The sequence below is a fragment of the Convolutriloba macropyga genome, unplaced genomic scaffold (genome assembly GCF_964194025.1).
Source record: "Convolutriloba macropyga unplaced genomic scaffold, txConMacr16.3 SCAFFOLD_1395, whole genome shotgun sequence".
Classification (NCBI taxonomy): Eukaryota; Metazoa; Xenacoelomorpha; order Acoela; family Convolutidae; genus Convolutriloba; species Convolutriloba macropyga.
In genome coordinates, this window is record NW_027449544.1 from 24,874 (window position 1) to 41,607 (window position 16,734).

Genomic DNA, 16,734 nt, shown 5'->3' on the forward strand with positions numbered 1-16,734 from the left:
ATTGGTAATTGGAGAACAGAAAAATTCCTGAATCTTTCTCTGAACCGTTGTGTATCAGGTATTTCTTCGAATACGAAAAAAAACCTAAGACATGACAAAACTTAGCAAATTTTTTTGAAATCAATTTTTACCTCAATATGCTTCGACAAAGCAACACTGATGAAAAAATGAGCCAGTGTATGCATTAATATTTGTACCATTTTGTTTACTTATTTATATTCCTTTGCACGGTTTGCAAATAACAATAGATACATTGTTAATAATATGACCCCTAGAATATTTTTCTTGGGAATATTTGACATTATTAAGATATAGCATGCTCCACAATTCTTCAGCGTTTGATTCATTAGCTTAGCCAATCTTCAACACTTTTTGCAGTTAAAACTCAACAATTTGTTTGCAAGATGAATTCTTTCACAAGTTATAAAGGATGAAACAATTGGTAATTGGAGAACAGAAAAATTCCTGAATTTTCCTCTGAACCGTTGTGTATCAGGTATTTCTTCGAATACGGAAAAAAAACTAAGACATGACAAAACTTTGCAAATTTTTTTGAAATCAATTTTCACCTCATTATGCTTCGACAAAGCAACACTGATGAAAAAATGAGCAAGTGAATGCATTAACATTTGTACCATTTTGTTTATTTATTTATATTCCTTTGCACGGTTTGCAAATAACAATAGACACATTGTTAATAGTATAACCCCTAGAACATTTTTCTTGGGAATATATGACATTATTAAGATATAGCATTTTCCACAAATCTTCAGCATTTGATTCAATAGCTTAGCCAATCTTCATCACGTTTTGCAGTTAAAACTCAACAATTTGTTTGCAAGATGAATTCTTTCACAAGTTATAACGGATGAAACAATTGGTAATTGGAGAACAGAAAAATTTCTGAATCTTTCTCTAAACCGTTGTGTATCAGGTATTTCTTCGAATACGAAAAAAACCTAAGACATGACAAAACTTAACAAATTTTTTTGAAATCAATTTTCACCTCATTATGCTTCGACAAACAACAATGATGAAAAAATGAGCCAGTGTATGCATTAACTTTTGTACCATTTTGTTTTTTTATTTATATTCATTTGCACGGTTTGCAAATAACAATAGATACATTGTTAAAATAAAGACCCCTAGAATATTTTTCTTGGGAATATGTGACATTATTAAGATATAACATACTCCTCAAATCTTCAGCGTTTGATTCAATAGCTTAGCTGATCCTCAACACGATTTGCAAGTAAAACTCAACAATTTGTTTGCAAGATGAATTCTTTCACAAGTTATAAAGGATGAAACAATTGGTATTTGGGGAACAGAAAAATCCAGAATTTTTTTCTGAACCAATGTGTATCAGGTACTTCTTCGAATACGGAAAAAAACCTAAGAAATGACGAATTTTAGCAATTTTTTTTTAAATCAATTTTCACCTCATTATGCTTCGACAAAGCAACACTGACGGAAAAATGAGCCAGTGTGTGCATTAACATTTTTACCATTTTGATTATTTATTTATTTTCCTTTGCACCGTTTGCAATTTACAATAGATACATTGCTAATATTAAGACCCCTAGAATATTTTTCTTGGGAATATTTGACATTATTAAGATAAAGCATGTTCCACAATTCTTCAGCGTTTGATTCATTAGCTTAGCCAATCTTCAACACTTTTTGCAGTTAAAACTCAACAATTTGTTTGCAAGATGAATTCTTTCACAAGTTATAAAGGTTAAAACAATTGGTAATTGGAGAACAGAAAAGTTCCTGAATCTTTCTCTGAACCGTTGTGTATCAGGTATTTCTTCGAATACGGAAAAAAAACCTAAGACATGACAAAACTTAGCAAATTTTTTTGAAATCAATTTTTACCTCATTATGCTTCGACAAACCAACACTGATGAAAAAATGAGCCAGTGTATGCATTAAAATTTGTACCATTTTGTTTACTTATTTATATTCTTTTGCACGGTTTGCAAATAACAATAGATACATTGTTAATAATATGACCCCTAGAATATTTTTCTTGGGAATATTTGACATTATTAAGATATAGCATGTTCCACAATTCTTCAGCGTTTGATTCATTAGCTTAGCCAATCTTCAACACGTTTTGCAGTTAAAACTCAACAATTTGTTTGCAAGATGATTCTTTTCACAAGTTATAAAGGATGAAACAATTGGTAATTGGAGAACAGAAAAATTCCTGAATCTTTCTCTGAACCGTTGTGTATCAGTTATTTCTTCGAATACGGAAAAAAACCTAAGACATGACAAAACTTAGCAAATTTTTTTGAAATCAATTTTTACCTCATTATGCTTCGACAAAGCAACACTGATGAAAAAATGAGCCAGTGTATGCATTAAAATTTGTACCATTTTGTTTACTTATTTATATTCTTTTGCACGGTTTGCAAATAACAATAGATACATTGTTAATAATATGACCCCTAGAATATTTTTCTTGGGAATATTTGACATTATTAAGATATAGCATGTTCCACAATTCTTCAGCGTTTGATTCATTAGCTTAGCCAATCTTCAACACTTTTTGCAGTTAAAACTCAACAATTTGTTTGCAAGATGAATTCTTTCACAAATTATAAAGGATAAAACAATTGGTAATTGGAGAACAGAAAAATTCCTGAATCTTTCTCTGAACCATTGTGTATCAGGTATTTCTTCGAATACGAAAAAAAACCTAAGACATGACAAAACTTAGCAATTTTTTTTGAAATCAATTTTTACCTCAATATGCTTCGACAAAGCAACACTGATGAAAAAATGAGCCAGTGTATGCATTAAAATTTGTACCATTTTGTTTACTTATTTATATTCTTTTGCACGGTTTGCAAATAACAATAGATACATTGTTAATAATATGACCCCTAGAATATTTTTCTTGGGAACATTTGACATTATTAAGATATAGCATGTTCCAAAATTCTTCAGCGTTTGATTCATTAGCTTAGCCAATCTTCAACACTTTTTGCAGTTAAAACTCAACAATTTGTTTGCAAGATGAATTCTTTCACAAGTTATAAAGGATGAAACAATTGGTAATTGGAGAACAGAAAAATTCCTGAATTTTCCTCTGAACCGTTGTGTATCAGGTATTTCTTCGAATACGGAAAAAAACCTAAGACATGACAAAACCTTGCAAGTTTTTTTGAAATCAATTTTCACCTCATTATGCTTCGACAAAGCAACACTGATGAAAAAATGAGCCAGTGAATGCATTAACATTTGTACCATTTTGTTTATTTATTTATATTCCTTTGCACGGTTTGCAAATAACAATAGACACATTGTTAATAGTATAACCCCTAGAACAATTTTCTTGGGAATATGACATTATTAAGATATAGCATGTTCCACAAATCTTCAGCGTTTGATTCAATAGCTTAGCCAATCTTCAACACGTTTTGCAGTTAAAACTCAACAATTTGTTTGCAAGATGAATTTTTTCACAAGTTATAACGGATGAAACAGTTGGTAATTGGGGAACAGAAAAATTCCTGAATTTTTCTCTGAACCGTTGTGTATCAGGTATTTCTTCGAAAACGGAAAAAAACCTAAGACATGACGAAACTTAGCAAATTTTTTTGAAATCAATTTTCACCTCATTATGCTTCGACAAACAACACTGATGAAAAAATGAGCCAGTGTATGCATTAACTTTTGTACCATTTTGTTTATTTATTTATATTCATTTGCACGGTTTGCAAATAACAATAGATACATTGTTAAAATAAAGACCCATAGAATATTTTTCTTGGAAATATGTGACATTTTTAAGATATAACGTACTCCTCAAATCTTCAGCGTTTGATTCAATAGCTTAGCCGATCCTCAACACGATTTGCAGATAAAACTCAACAATTTGTTTGCAAGATGAATTCTTTCACAAGTTATAAAGGATGAAACAATTGGTAATTGGGGAACAGAAAAATCCAGAATTTTTTTCTGAACCAATATGTATCAGGTACTTCTACGAATACGGAAAAAAACTTAAGAAATGACGAAATTTAGCAAATTTTTTGAAATCAATTTTCACCTCATTATGCTTCGACAAAGCAACACTGACGAAAAAATGAGCCAGTGTGTGCATTAACATTTTTACCATTTTGATTATTTATTTATTTTCCTTTGCACCGTTTGCAATTTACAATAGATACATTGCTAATATTAAGACCCCTAAAAAATTTTTCTTGGGAATATTTGACATTATTAAGATATAGCATGTTCCACAATTTTTCAGCGTTTGATTCATTAGCTTAGCCAATCTTCAACACTTTTTGCAGTTAAAACTCAACAATTTGTTTGCAAGATGAATTCTTTCACAAGTTATAAAGGATGAAACAATTGGTAATTGGAGAACAGAAAAATTCCTGAATCTTTCTCTGAACCGTTTTGTATCAGGTATTTTTTCGAATACGGAAAAAAACCTAAGACATGAAAAAACTTAGCAAATTTTTTTGAAATCAATTTTTACCTCATTATGCTTCGACAAAGCAACACTGATGAAAAAATGAGCCAGTGTATGCATTAACATTTGTACCATTTTGTTTACTTATTTATATTGCTTTGCACGGTTTGCAAATAACAATAGATACATTGTTAATAATATGACCCCTAGAATATTTTTCTCGGAAATATTTGACATTATTAAGATATAGCATGTTCCAAAATTCTTCAGCGTTTGATTCATTAGCTAAGCCAATTTTCAACACTTTTTGCAGTTAAAACTCAACAATTTGTATGCAAGATGAATTCTTTCACAAGTTATAAAGGATGAAACAATTGGTAATTGGAGAACAGAAAAAATCCTGAATTTTTCTCTGAACCGTTGCGTATCAGGTATTTCTTCGAAAACGAAAAAAAACCTAAGACATGACGAAACTTAGCAAATTTTTTTGAAAGCAATTTTCACCTCATTATGCTTCGACAAACAACACTGATGAAAAAATGAGCCAGTGTATGCTTTAACATTTGTACCATTTTGTTTATTTATTTATATTCATTTGCACGGTTTGCAAATAACAATAGATACATTGTTAATATAAAGACCCCTAGAATATTTTTCTTGGGAATATGTGACATTATTAAGATATAACATACTCCTCAAATCTTCAGCGTTTGATTCAATAGCTTAGCCGATCCTCAACACGTTTTGCAGATAAAACTCAACAATTTGTTTGCAAGATGAATTCTTTCACAAGTTATAAAGGATGAAACAATTGGTAATTGGAGAACAGAAAAATTCCTGAATTTTCCTCTGAACCGTTGTGTATCAGGTATTTCTTCGAATACGGAAAAAAACCTAAAACATGACAAAACCTTGCAAATTTTTTTGAAATCAATTTTCACCTCATTATGCTTCGACAAAGCAACACTGATGAAAAAATGAGCCAGTGAATGCATTAACATTTGTACCATTTTGTTTATTTATTTATATTCCTTTGCACGGTTTGCAAATAACAATAGACACATTGTTAATAGTATAACCCCTAGAACATTTTTCTTGGGAATATGACATTATTAAGATATAGCATGTTCCACAAATCTTCAGCGTTTGATTCAATAGCTTAGCCAATCTTCAACACGTTTTGCAGTTAAAACTCAACAATTTGTTTGCAAGATGAATTTTTTCACAAGTTATAACGGATGAAACAGTTGGTAATTGGGGAACAGAAAAATTCCTGAATTTTTCTCTGAACCGTTGTGTATCAGGTATTTCTTCGAAAACGGAAAAAAACCTAAGACATGACGAAACTTAGCAAATTTTTTTGAAATCAATTTTCACCTCATTATGCTTCGACAAACAACACTGATGAAAAAATGAGCCAGTGTATGCATTAACTTTTGTACCATTTTGTTTATTTATTTATATTCATTTGCACGGTTTGCAAATAACAATAGATACATTGTTAAAATAAAGACCCATAGAATATTTTTCTTGGAAATATGTGACATTTTTAAGATATAACGTACTCCTCAAATCTTCAGCGTTTGATTCAATAGCTTAGCCGATCCTCAACACGATTTGCAGATAAAACTCAACAATTTGTTTGCAAGATGAATTCTTTCACAAGTTATAAAGGATGAAACAATTGGTAATTGGGGAACAGAAAAATCCAGAATTTTTTTCTGAACCAATATGTATCAGGTACTTCTACGAATACGGAAAAAAACCTAAGAAATGACGAAATTTAACAAATTTTTTGAAATCAATTTTCACCTCATTATGCTTCGACAAAGCAACACTGACGAAAAAATGAGCCAGTGTGTGCATTAACATTTTTACCATTTTGATTATTTATTTATTTTCCTTTGCACCGTTTGCAATTTACAATAGATACATTGCTAATATTAAGACCCCTAAAAAATTTTTCTTGGGAATATTTGACATTATTAAGATATAGCATGTTCCACAATTTTTCAGCGTTTGATTCATTAGCTTAGCCAATCTTCAACACTTTTTGCAGTTAAAACTCAACAATTTGTTTGCAAGATGAATTCTTTCACAAGTTATAAAGGATGAAACAATTGGTAATTGGAGAACAGAAAAATTCCTGAATCTTTCTCTGAACCGTTTTGTATCAGCTATTTTTTCGAATACGGAAAAAAACCTAAGACATGAAAAAACTTAGCAAATTTTTTTGAAATCAATTTTTACCTCATTATGCTTCGACAAAGCAACACTGATGAAAAAATGAGCCAGTGTATGCATTAACATTTGTACCATTTTGTTTACTTATTTATATTGCTTTGCACGGTTTGCAAATAACAATAGATACATTGTTAATAATATGACCCCTAGAATATTTTTCTCGGAAATATTTGACATTATTAAGATATAGCATGTTCCAAAATTCTTCAGCGTTTGATTCATTAGCTAAGCCAATTTTCAACACTTTTTGCAGTTAAAACTCAACAATTTGTATGCAAGATGAATTCTTTCACAAGTTATAAAGGATGAAACAATTGGTAATTGGAGAACAGAAAAAATCCTGAATTTTTCTCTGAACCGTTGCGTATTAGGTATTTCTTCGAAAACGAAAAAAAACCTAAGACATGACGAAACTTAGCAAATTTTTTTGAAAGCAATTTTCACCTCATTATGCTTCGACAAACAACACTGATGAAAAAATGAGCCAGTGTATGCTTTAACATTTGTACCATTTTGTTTATTTATTTATATTCATTTGCACGGTTTGCAAATAACAATAGATACATTGTTAATATAAAGACCCCTAGAATATTTTTCTTGGGAATATGTGACATTATTAAGATATAACATACTCCTCAAATCTTCAGCGTTTGATTCAATAGCTTAGCCGATCCTCAACACGTTTTGCAGCTAAAACTCAACAATTTGTTTGCGAGATGTATTCTTTCACAAGTAATAAAGGATGAAACAATTGGTAATTGGGGAACAGAAAAATCCAGAATTTTTTTCTGAACCAATGTGTATCAGGTACTTCTTCGAATACGGAAAAAAACCTAAGAAATGACGAATTTTAGCAAATTTTTTTGAAATCAATTTTCACCTCATTATGCTTCGACAAAGCAACACTGACGAGAAAATGAGCCAGTGTATGCATTAACATTTTTACCATTTTGATTGTTTATTTATTTTCCTTTGCACCGTTTGCAATTAACAATAGATACATTGCTAACATTAAGACCCCTAGAATATTTTTCTTGGGAATATTTGACATTATTAAGATATAGCATGTTCCACAATTCTTCAGCGTTTGATTCATTAGCTTAGCCAATCTTCAACACTTTTTGCAGTTAAAACTCAACAATTTGTTTGCAAGATGAATTCTTTCACAAGTTATAAAGGATGAAACAATTGGTAATTGGAGAACAGAAAACTTCCTGAATCTTTCTCTGAACCGTTGTGTATCAGGTATTTCTTCGAATACGAAAAAAAACCTAAGACATGACAAAACTTAGCAAATTTTTTTGAAATCAATTTTTACCTCAATATGCTTCGACAAAGCAACACTGATGAAAAAATGAGCCAGTGTATGCATTAATATTTGTACCATTTTGTTTATTTATTTATATTCCTTTGCACGGTTTGCAAATAACAATAGATACATTGTTAATATTAAGACCCCTAGAATTTTGTTCTTGGGAATATGTGACATTATTAAGATATAACATACTCCTCAAATCTTCAGCGTTTGATTCAACAGCTTAGCCAATCTTCAACACGTTTTGCAGTTAAAACTCAACAATTTGTTTGCAAGATAATTCTTTTCACAAGTTATAACGGATGAAACAATTGGTAATTGGGGAACAGAAAAATTCCTGAATTTTTTTCTGAACCGTTGTGTATCAGGTATTTCTTCGAATACGGAAAAAAAACCTAAGACATGACGAAACTTAGCAACTTTTTTTGATATCAATTTTCACCTCATTATGCTTCCACAAAGCAACACTGTTGAAAAAATGAGCCAGTGAATGCATTAACATTTGTACCATTTTGTTTATTTATTTATATTCCTTTGCACGGTTTGCAAATAACAATAGATACATTGTTAATATTAAGACCCCTAGAATTTTTTTCTTGGGAATATGTGACATTATTAAGAAATAACATACTCCTCAAATCTTCAGCGTTTGATTCAATAGCTTAGCCGATCCTCAACACGTTTTGCAGCTAAAACTCAACAATTTGTTTGCAAGATGAATTCTTTCACAAGTTATAAAGGATGAAACAATCGGTAATTGGGTAACAGAAAAATTCCTGAATTTTTTTCTGAACCGGTGTGTATCAGGTTTTTCTTCGAATACGGAAAAAAAATCTAAGACATGACGAAACTTAGCAACTTTTTTTGAAATCAATTTTCACCTCATTATGCTACGACAAACAACACTGATGAAAAAATGAGCCAGTGTATGCATTAACATTTGTACCATTTTGTTTATTTATTTATATTCCTTTGCACGGTTTGCAAATAACAATAGTTACATTGTTAATATTAAGACCCCTAGAATTTTTTTCTTGGGAATATGTGACATTATTAAGAAATAACATACTCCTCAAATCTTCAGCTTTTGATTCAATAGCTTAGCCGATCCTCAACACGTTTTGCAGCTAAAACTCAACAATTTGTTTGCAAGATGAATTCTTTCACAAGTTATAAAGGATGAAACAATCGGTAATTGGGTAACAGAAAAATTCCTGAATCTTTCTCTGAACCGTCTTGTATCAGGTTTTTCTTCGAATACGGAAAAAAAACCTAAGACATGACGAAACTTAGCAACTTTTTTTGAAATCAATTTTCACCTCATTATGCTACGACAAACAACACTGATGAAAAAATGAGCCAGTGTATGCATTAACATCTGTACCATTTTGTTTATTTATTTATTTTCCTTTGCACGGTTTGCAAATAACAATAGTTACATTGTTAATATTAAGACCACTAGAATTTTTTTCTTGGGAATATGTGACATTATTAAGAAATAACATACTCCTCAAATCTTCAGCGTTTGATTCAATAGCTTAGCCGATCCTCAACACGTTTTGCAGCTAAAACTCAACAATTTGTTTGCAAGATGAATTCTTTCACAAGTTATAAAGGATGAAACAATCGGTAATTGGGTAACAGAAAAATTCCTGAATTTTTTTCTGAACCGTTGTGTATCAGGTTTTTCTTCGAATACGGAAAAAAAACCTAAGACATGACGAAACTTAGCAACTTTTTTTGATATCAATTTTCACCTCATTATGCTTCCACAAAGCAACACTGTTGAAAAAATGAGCCAGTGAATGCATTAACATTTGTACCATTTTGTTTATTTATTTATATTCCTTTGCACGGTTTGCAAATAACAATAGATACATTGTTAATATTAAGACCCCTAGAATATTTTTCTTGGGAATATGTGACATTATTAAGATATAACATACTCCTCAAATCTTCAGCGTTTGATTCAATAGCTTAGCCGATCCTCAACACGTTTTGCAGCTAAAACTCAACATTTTTTTTGCAAGATGAATTCTTTCACAAGTTATAAAGGATGAAACAATTAGTAATTGGGGAACAGAAAAATTCCTGAATTTTTTTCTGAACCGTTGTGTATCAGGTATTTCTTGGAATACTGAAAAAAACCTAAGACATGACGAAACTTAGCATATTTTTTGATATCAATTTTCACCTCATTATGCTTCGACAAACAACACTGATGAAAAAGTGAGCCAGTGTATGCATTAACATTTGTACCATTTTGTTTATTTATTTATATTCTTTTGCACGGTTTGCAAATAACAATAGATACATTGTTAATATTAAGACCCCTAGAATATTTTTCTTGGGAATATGTGACATTATTAAGATATAACATATTCCACAAATCTTCAGCGTTTGATTCAACAGATTAGCCGATCTTCAACACGTTTTGCAGTTAAAACTCAACAATTTGTTTGCAAGATGAATTCTTTCACAAGTTATAAAGGATGAAACAATTGGTAATTGGGGAACAGAAAAATTCCTGAATTTTTTTCTGAACCGATATGTATCAGGTATTTCTTCGAATACGGAAAAAAACCTAAAAAATGACGAAACCTACCAAAATTTTTTTGAAATCTATTTTCACCTCATTATGCTTTGCTAAAGCTGCACTGATGAAAAAATGAGCCAGTGAATGCATTAACATTGTACCATTTTGTTTATTTATTTATATTCCTTTGCACGGTTTGCAAATTGCAAAATTGTTTACTACCCACTGTTTCTACCTGACTCAATCTTTCTGCTGAGAAGAATGTTAATCGATTCATTCATTGAGATACGCAATGTAGTGCATAAGGGCAAGGTCAAAGTAGAAATATAAAAAAAAAAACGGGAAAAACTGATAAAGCTTGGTCATTAAGTGAGAGTGCGTTAGGTGATCAAATTTCATTCGAGCAATTGTTTGATGATGGGCAATAGCTTTCAGTTTAGAAGTTGATTTGAGTATAACTTTTGAATGTTATTAAAACTGCACACCCAAAAATAAAAATGACAATGGTCACCTTGAAATACTTCTGTCAATTTCTAGTCTCTGATTTCTAGTCAATTTCTAGTCAATTTCTTTTTCTGTTTCAATCCCGATGTGCGTCAAGGATGTCAGCTGCCAATATTGCCTGAGAGTTTGTTGGTAATATTACAGTTTTCTTTAAAACATGACATTCCTTTATATCTTTATAGGAAACCATGTAAAAAAGAAAAAAAACAAAAAAAGTAAATTTTTCATCGGCTCCTTCTATTAGTTACAGTTTTTTTGTGACTTAAAATTGATAGTTCAACAGATTTTTGATGTAAACGTAGAAAAAAATAAATTCAACGTGGAAATGGGAAACACATAAACAAAAGACAAAAATTCACAAATTTACTAATCGAAAATGCAAATTTTTTAGCTTCTTCCAATTTTTTTATCTCATAAGAAATTATCTGAAAATTATAGTACCTTTTAATTGTGTTTTTATTAGCTTATTAGTTTTTTAGCTTATTAAAACAGAGTCCAATCAAGCATTTGTGATACTATTGAATTGCACAAAAAATGTTTCCAGAGAATGAGGTAAGGACTTGTAAAAAATAGAAATACTTCTTTCACTTTTGTGCTCAGTTCCGTGACTTCCTAAACCCGCTATTTTGCGGGCAATTTGTTGCCCCTTTTTTGTAGAATTGCTGATTCAACGGAAGTAATATCTGAAAATTATTAATAAGTTCCCATTTCAATTGAATTATTAAAAAAAATGGTAAAGAAAAAATAAATAAATATCAGTTTCTGCGGGCAGTTTCTCTGAGGTGAAATCCCAGAGTTCACTTTAAAATTGAAAAATTGTTGATTTCGCATTGTTGTACAATTTTGAGGTTACCTGAAAGCGGAACAAAAAATAATTTTCATTTTGAGAGAAGAAAACGGACCTTTTTCTATTTTTTTATTGTTTGTGATGAGTATTCAAAAGAATTCCTAAGAATTTGAATCATTTTTACTATTAACAAAAAATTCTAATATAGTCCCACAGATAGCTTACAATTGATTGCTAATTTCACATAACTGAAAATGTGGAGCAGTCGCGTCACTGTTTTTTTTCCTTGAGAAACAACTAACTCAAAAGAAAATTGTCACTAGGCGTCTTCTCAGTATCATTACTTCAAATAAACAGGGTAAGATTGCTTAGTGAACTACAGAAATGTTTTTCTTTTTTTCTGAAAAATACTTCCCGGACCCATGCACTCCAGATAAAAAAAAACTTCATTTGACGGAGCAGTGATGTTTCCATTCTACTGATATAGAAACTTTGAGTCAACTTAGGTTTGAGAAAATTTTGATAAAATTTAAGTTGACAAAACATGAGGAACAAATTATGTTCTTCAAAACTGCTCATGGCTTAGCATCTGAGGATTTCTTTGATCTTGAGTTAAACGTATCTCCAATTGATCCAAAAGTCATTGAAGCATCTAATTAGCATGCAACAGAATCCAACAGCTTGAGTTAACTGACATGCAAACAATTGTCAGTTTTTCAATTTGAAAAGTATTTTAGAAAAATATTTTGCAATTTGTCACGTAAGCGTTGAAAATAAAATCTTCTTTTTGGTTTTATTTAATTTGTAAATTTCAAACTTTTACGAATTTAGAAATCAACATTTTGCCCAAAAGAGAACTTCACATATTATTGTACCCCAATTTTTATTTCATTTTTTCCATTTTAAATTTTTTGGGTGCACTTTTTGAACTTTAAGAATCAATGAAAATCAGTTATTTTTGCAAAATAATTGACAACGCAATTGCTTTTCATCTGTTAAATTTGTATTAACATGAGGGTTCTGAAGAGACTCACTCAAGGTTTTGGCAGTAAAAAATGGCAGTAAAAAACTCACGATATAAGAGGTTTTTGACAAACTTAAGACGTATTTTTTTTAATCTGCAAACATGTAAATTAAATTAACCACTTGGTTAATGTTACATGTTAGAAATTTATTAATCAAACATTATTTTTTTTCTAATTAAGGTTCGGTTTTCGTAAAATAATTTTAAAAAAATATGTTTAAATCCTGCAACCTTTCTGTCTATTGGAACTCTTTCGTGTCGTTTAAGCATTTCCGCTGTAACTTTTTGTTTAAATTTGGTCTTCGACGTTTCTTTTCTAATTGTAATTGGAAGTGTGTTCCATTTTCGAATAAAGTTACGAATAATTGAACCATTACTCCATTTTGACTTACATTTTTGTTCTAAGAAAAGGTTATGGGTTCGTTTGTTTACAATAATAGGCACGTTTTCTAAAAATCTGAAATGTTTATTAGAGCGATTTCTTGTTTGTTGGAGAATATTGAAAAACCTATTTAAAGACACCCGTGTTATTTGGAGCTCTGCTGGAAGAATTTTTAGTCTCCAGAAGTAGATCTCTGGCAGTATCGTATTTGGTTTTCATAAAGCAAACTTTTATTCCCCAGTTTATCTGTTTGTTAATTCTGTCAATAGAGTAAGATGGTAAATTTTGAAAAAAAATTGGATCATTCTTTGCCGCGCACAGTGTCGAGTCCTCTTGTTATCACTTATCTGAGGAAACAACAATTTGTTTGATAACCTGCTTTAATCATCAGGAATTTTTCACAGGATTGAATCTAGAAACCAAAATTTCTAGGGAGGGTTTGTATTGTGCAATGTTCTTTTAGGACGGATTTTTTTTTTGAAATTGAAAGTACAACCTACTCTCAGATGAAAAACAGTTGAAACTGTAGAATACAAAACTGCTGATTTTTTTACATGTTTTCAGTATTGTACAAAAAACTCAAATGATCAAAGCATTGATTGAGCGTGTAACAAGTGAAAAATGAGCAGTTCACACCAACCAGCGCATTAAGAAGGAAATACTTCATCAACAAATTCAGTTCACGCTCAAACTGTGAAAGCCAATGGAACCCACCAACATTTGAGCACATGATTGTTGTTATTGTCTGTCTATTTGCAAAATTATAAACTTTCCCAGTTAGCTGAAAAATTCTGTCATAAGATTATGAAACTAGAATCATTTTTCTTGTTCTCATGGCATCAAATCCGACATTGATTGATATTTTTGTGGAAATTCTCAAGATGAGTTAATGGCTCGAATTTTGAACCTGAAATTGATCTCATACTCTTGGTCTTTTGATGAATTTAGTATCGCTCGTTTGCGATCTATCATAAAACCAAATGATCTTTCCACTGCCTATCTAGTTTTATCACTTCGTTTTTTCTTGAAAACAAAAAAATTGTATCTGCTCAATTTTGCAATTTTTTAATATCTAACAGGTTTCTTTTAAGAATAGCATTGAATCTGGTAGACCAGATACAAATTACAAGGATTTTAATATACTGGCTTATTAAATTATTTGCAATACTCGACTAACCACTGAAAACATGATATCAACAGCAAGGATTTTGCAGCTTTTGTCCGAAAAGGGGAAAAGAAATAAAACAGACTTGAATGAACCCCAATTTTACCTCATTTTTGTTATATTTCATTTAGTTTTCAGCCGTCTTGATTTTGAAATTTTGAGGCAATACAGCACTGCGCAGTACTGTTCTGTGCTGGTCAACGGAGAATCGTCAATTTTTTTACATTTAAATTGTAAACTCTTGTATCCATTTTCATTATGGAAATTTTACCCAGCATAATTATGGTCTTAAAATTACATATTTAATATGAAGTGATGAAAAATTTATACTGGATGCGCAAATTCATGGTTCTCAAATACCAATTAATGACAAAATTAAAGACAGCAAGTTTATTTTAACATTACTAAAGTCTATTACTGACCTCACATGTTAAACACAATCGAATAAGGAAATCAATTTACCATTGTTAAAATTTAATTTTGTTGTCTCAATTCTGTCATCATTAAAATCCATACTAAAAAGAAATTGTCGCCACCAGATGAAAAGTTAATTGTCTCACGCAGGTAAGCGTGGGAACAAATTGCGGTCTCATGAAAAACCTCATCAGAAGTGATTGCTATTTTCAGGTGTTGTGTGAACAAAGCAGAATTGGAATGGCGATTAAAAACAACCAATCAGATTGATTCACATATTAATGATGATTACGTAAGAAGGGCTCAGATGGGATTTTAAGCTTCAACTTTAATTTTATTAGCCCAAAGCAAATATTCACGTCACTTTATCTTACTTTTGTTAATATAAACACAGGAGGTTTTTGTTCATAACTTCAAATTGGAACAAATTTTTTACAACCCCTGCCTGCTTGTATTTTTATCTAAATCTGATCGATACTTACTATGAAAAATATTCGTGCAAATTACTTTTTTTCTAAAAGCTATGTTTATAACCTCGTTTGTGTATGCTTTAATTGGGCCGGATTTGACTATGGTAATACTCCATTTCCTTTGGTGTAGTTCAAAGATTAAAAATTGATTAAAAGTTCTTTTAATTTAAAATTTCCGTTCCCCGTTTTGAGCTGTAATATACTTTTTACTCCGATGTTCTGGCAAATTACATAAGCTAGAATATTACACGAAATAGCACGAAATAACGCAGTATAAAAATATTTTACGAGCATTTATGTTGTTGTACATACCAGTATGCTTCAGTTGAATTTATGTTGAATAAGCTGTAGATTATTTTTGATGAAAAAGAACCATCTTTCGCTCCGGTGCCTCGCAACAAAAAAATACCAGATTTTTATGACCTTAATCCGCTTTAAAATCTGATCTGATGTGCCCAAAATCGTGAACAGATAGATATATTTTCCATGTTCCCTCGAGCTTAAAGATAATAGTATAGCTATCTACATGGTGTTATTTACAACCTCGCTTATTTATAACCAGTCATTACTTCTACTAGTTTGCAGGCAATAATTTTTGCTATCCCTCATTTTTGATGGTTTTCACGAGAAAATTAGGAATTTGATAGTTTAATTATGGTGATCAAGTTTGATGGTCTTCCTGTTTGAAATATTATTTACAAAGTCGCATTTGTATCCTCGATTATTTCACACCCGCTTTGAAAAGCATTCCTAAAGTTACCCAATTTTTTGCAAATATGCTCCCACTTGAAGAACTTTTGGCGCGCAATTTACGCAGCTCAAACGAGACTGGAACGAGCAGGCTGAATGAGAACTCAAATTTGATGAGTCGGAACGGTGGTAACCTCTATTCAACCCCTTCCCCTTCTGCTGGATCGGGAATAGGGGGAGAGGGAGACGAGGGAGGTCTCCTGGGAGTGATTGAGGTGATAGAGAGTTGTGTGAATGTGTCAGTTGGGGTGATTGGACTGATTGGGGCTATTGTGGTTATCCTTGTTTACACCTGGCGACACAACCCCACTCCCAGTGAACTCATCATCACTGCACTCAGGTATGAAAACATCCCATTGTCCAAATGTGCACGTGGGTGTTTTAAGTTAAATAGAGAAATTTCTCTGTTTAACTTAAAACACTCACGTGCACATTTTAAAATGCTGAAAGTCTTCAGTGCCAGAAGTTAAAATGCCAGAAGTTCCTACTTAGCCAAAAGTTGACTTTCGTCATTTTAAAACGTGCGCTTTTCGTGTATTAAGCTTGGTTTACAGGACTTTGCGGAATACTCTCCTCGAAATTTTGACTTGATATCTGGGTCAAATAAGCATTACTTGAAAAATGCACATGCAAGTTTTAAAATGCCAGATATCTTCAGTGTCAGATTCTAAAATTCCAGATATCTTCAGTGTCAGATTCTAAGAT

The 16,734-nt window shown here is 31.3% G+C and overlaps 1 protein-coding gene across 1 annotated transcript in view; it reads left to right on the top strand.

The window, feature by feature from the left end:
- Window positions 1–16,369, top strand: part of LOC142355131 (uncharacterized) — a gene marked incomplete at its 3' end in the record, with an annotated part of 36,292 nt that extends 19,923 nt beyond the window's left edge. Inside the window, exon 2 of the mRNA XM_075407390.1 lies at window positions 15,023–16,369. Within this exon, the coding sequence (XP_075263505.1) occupies window positions 16,056–16,369 (314 nt within the window). The remainder of the gene's footprint in view (window positions 1–15,022) is intronic.
- Window positions 16,370–16,734: the final 365 nt, after the last annotated feature.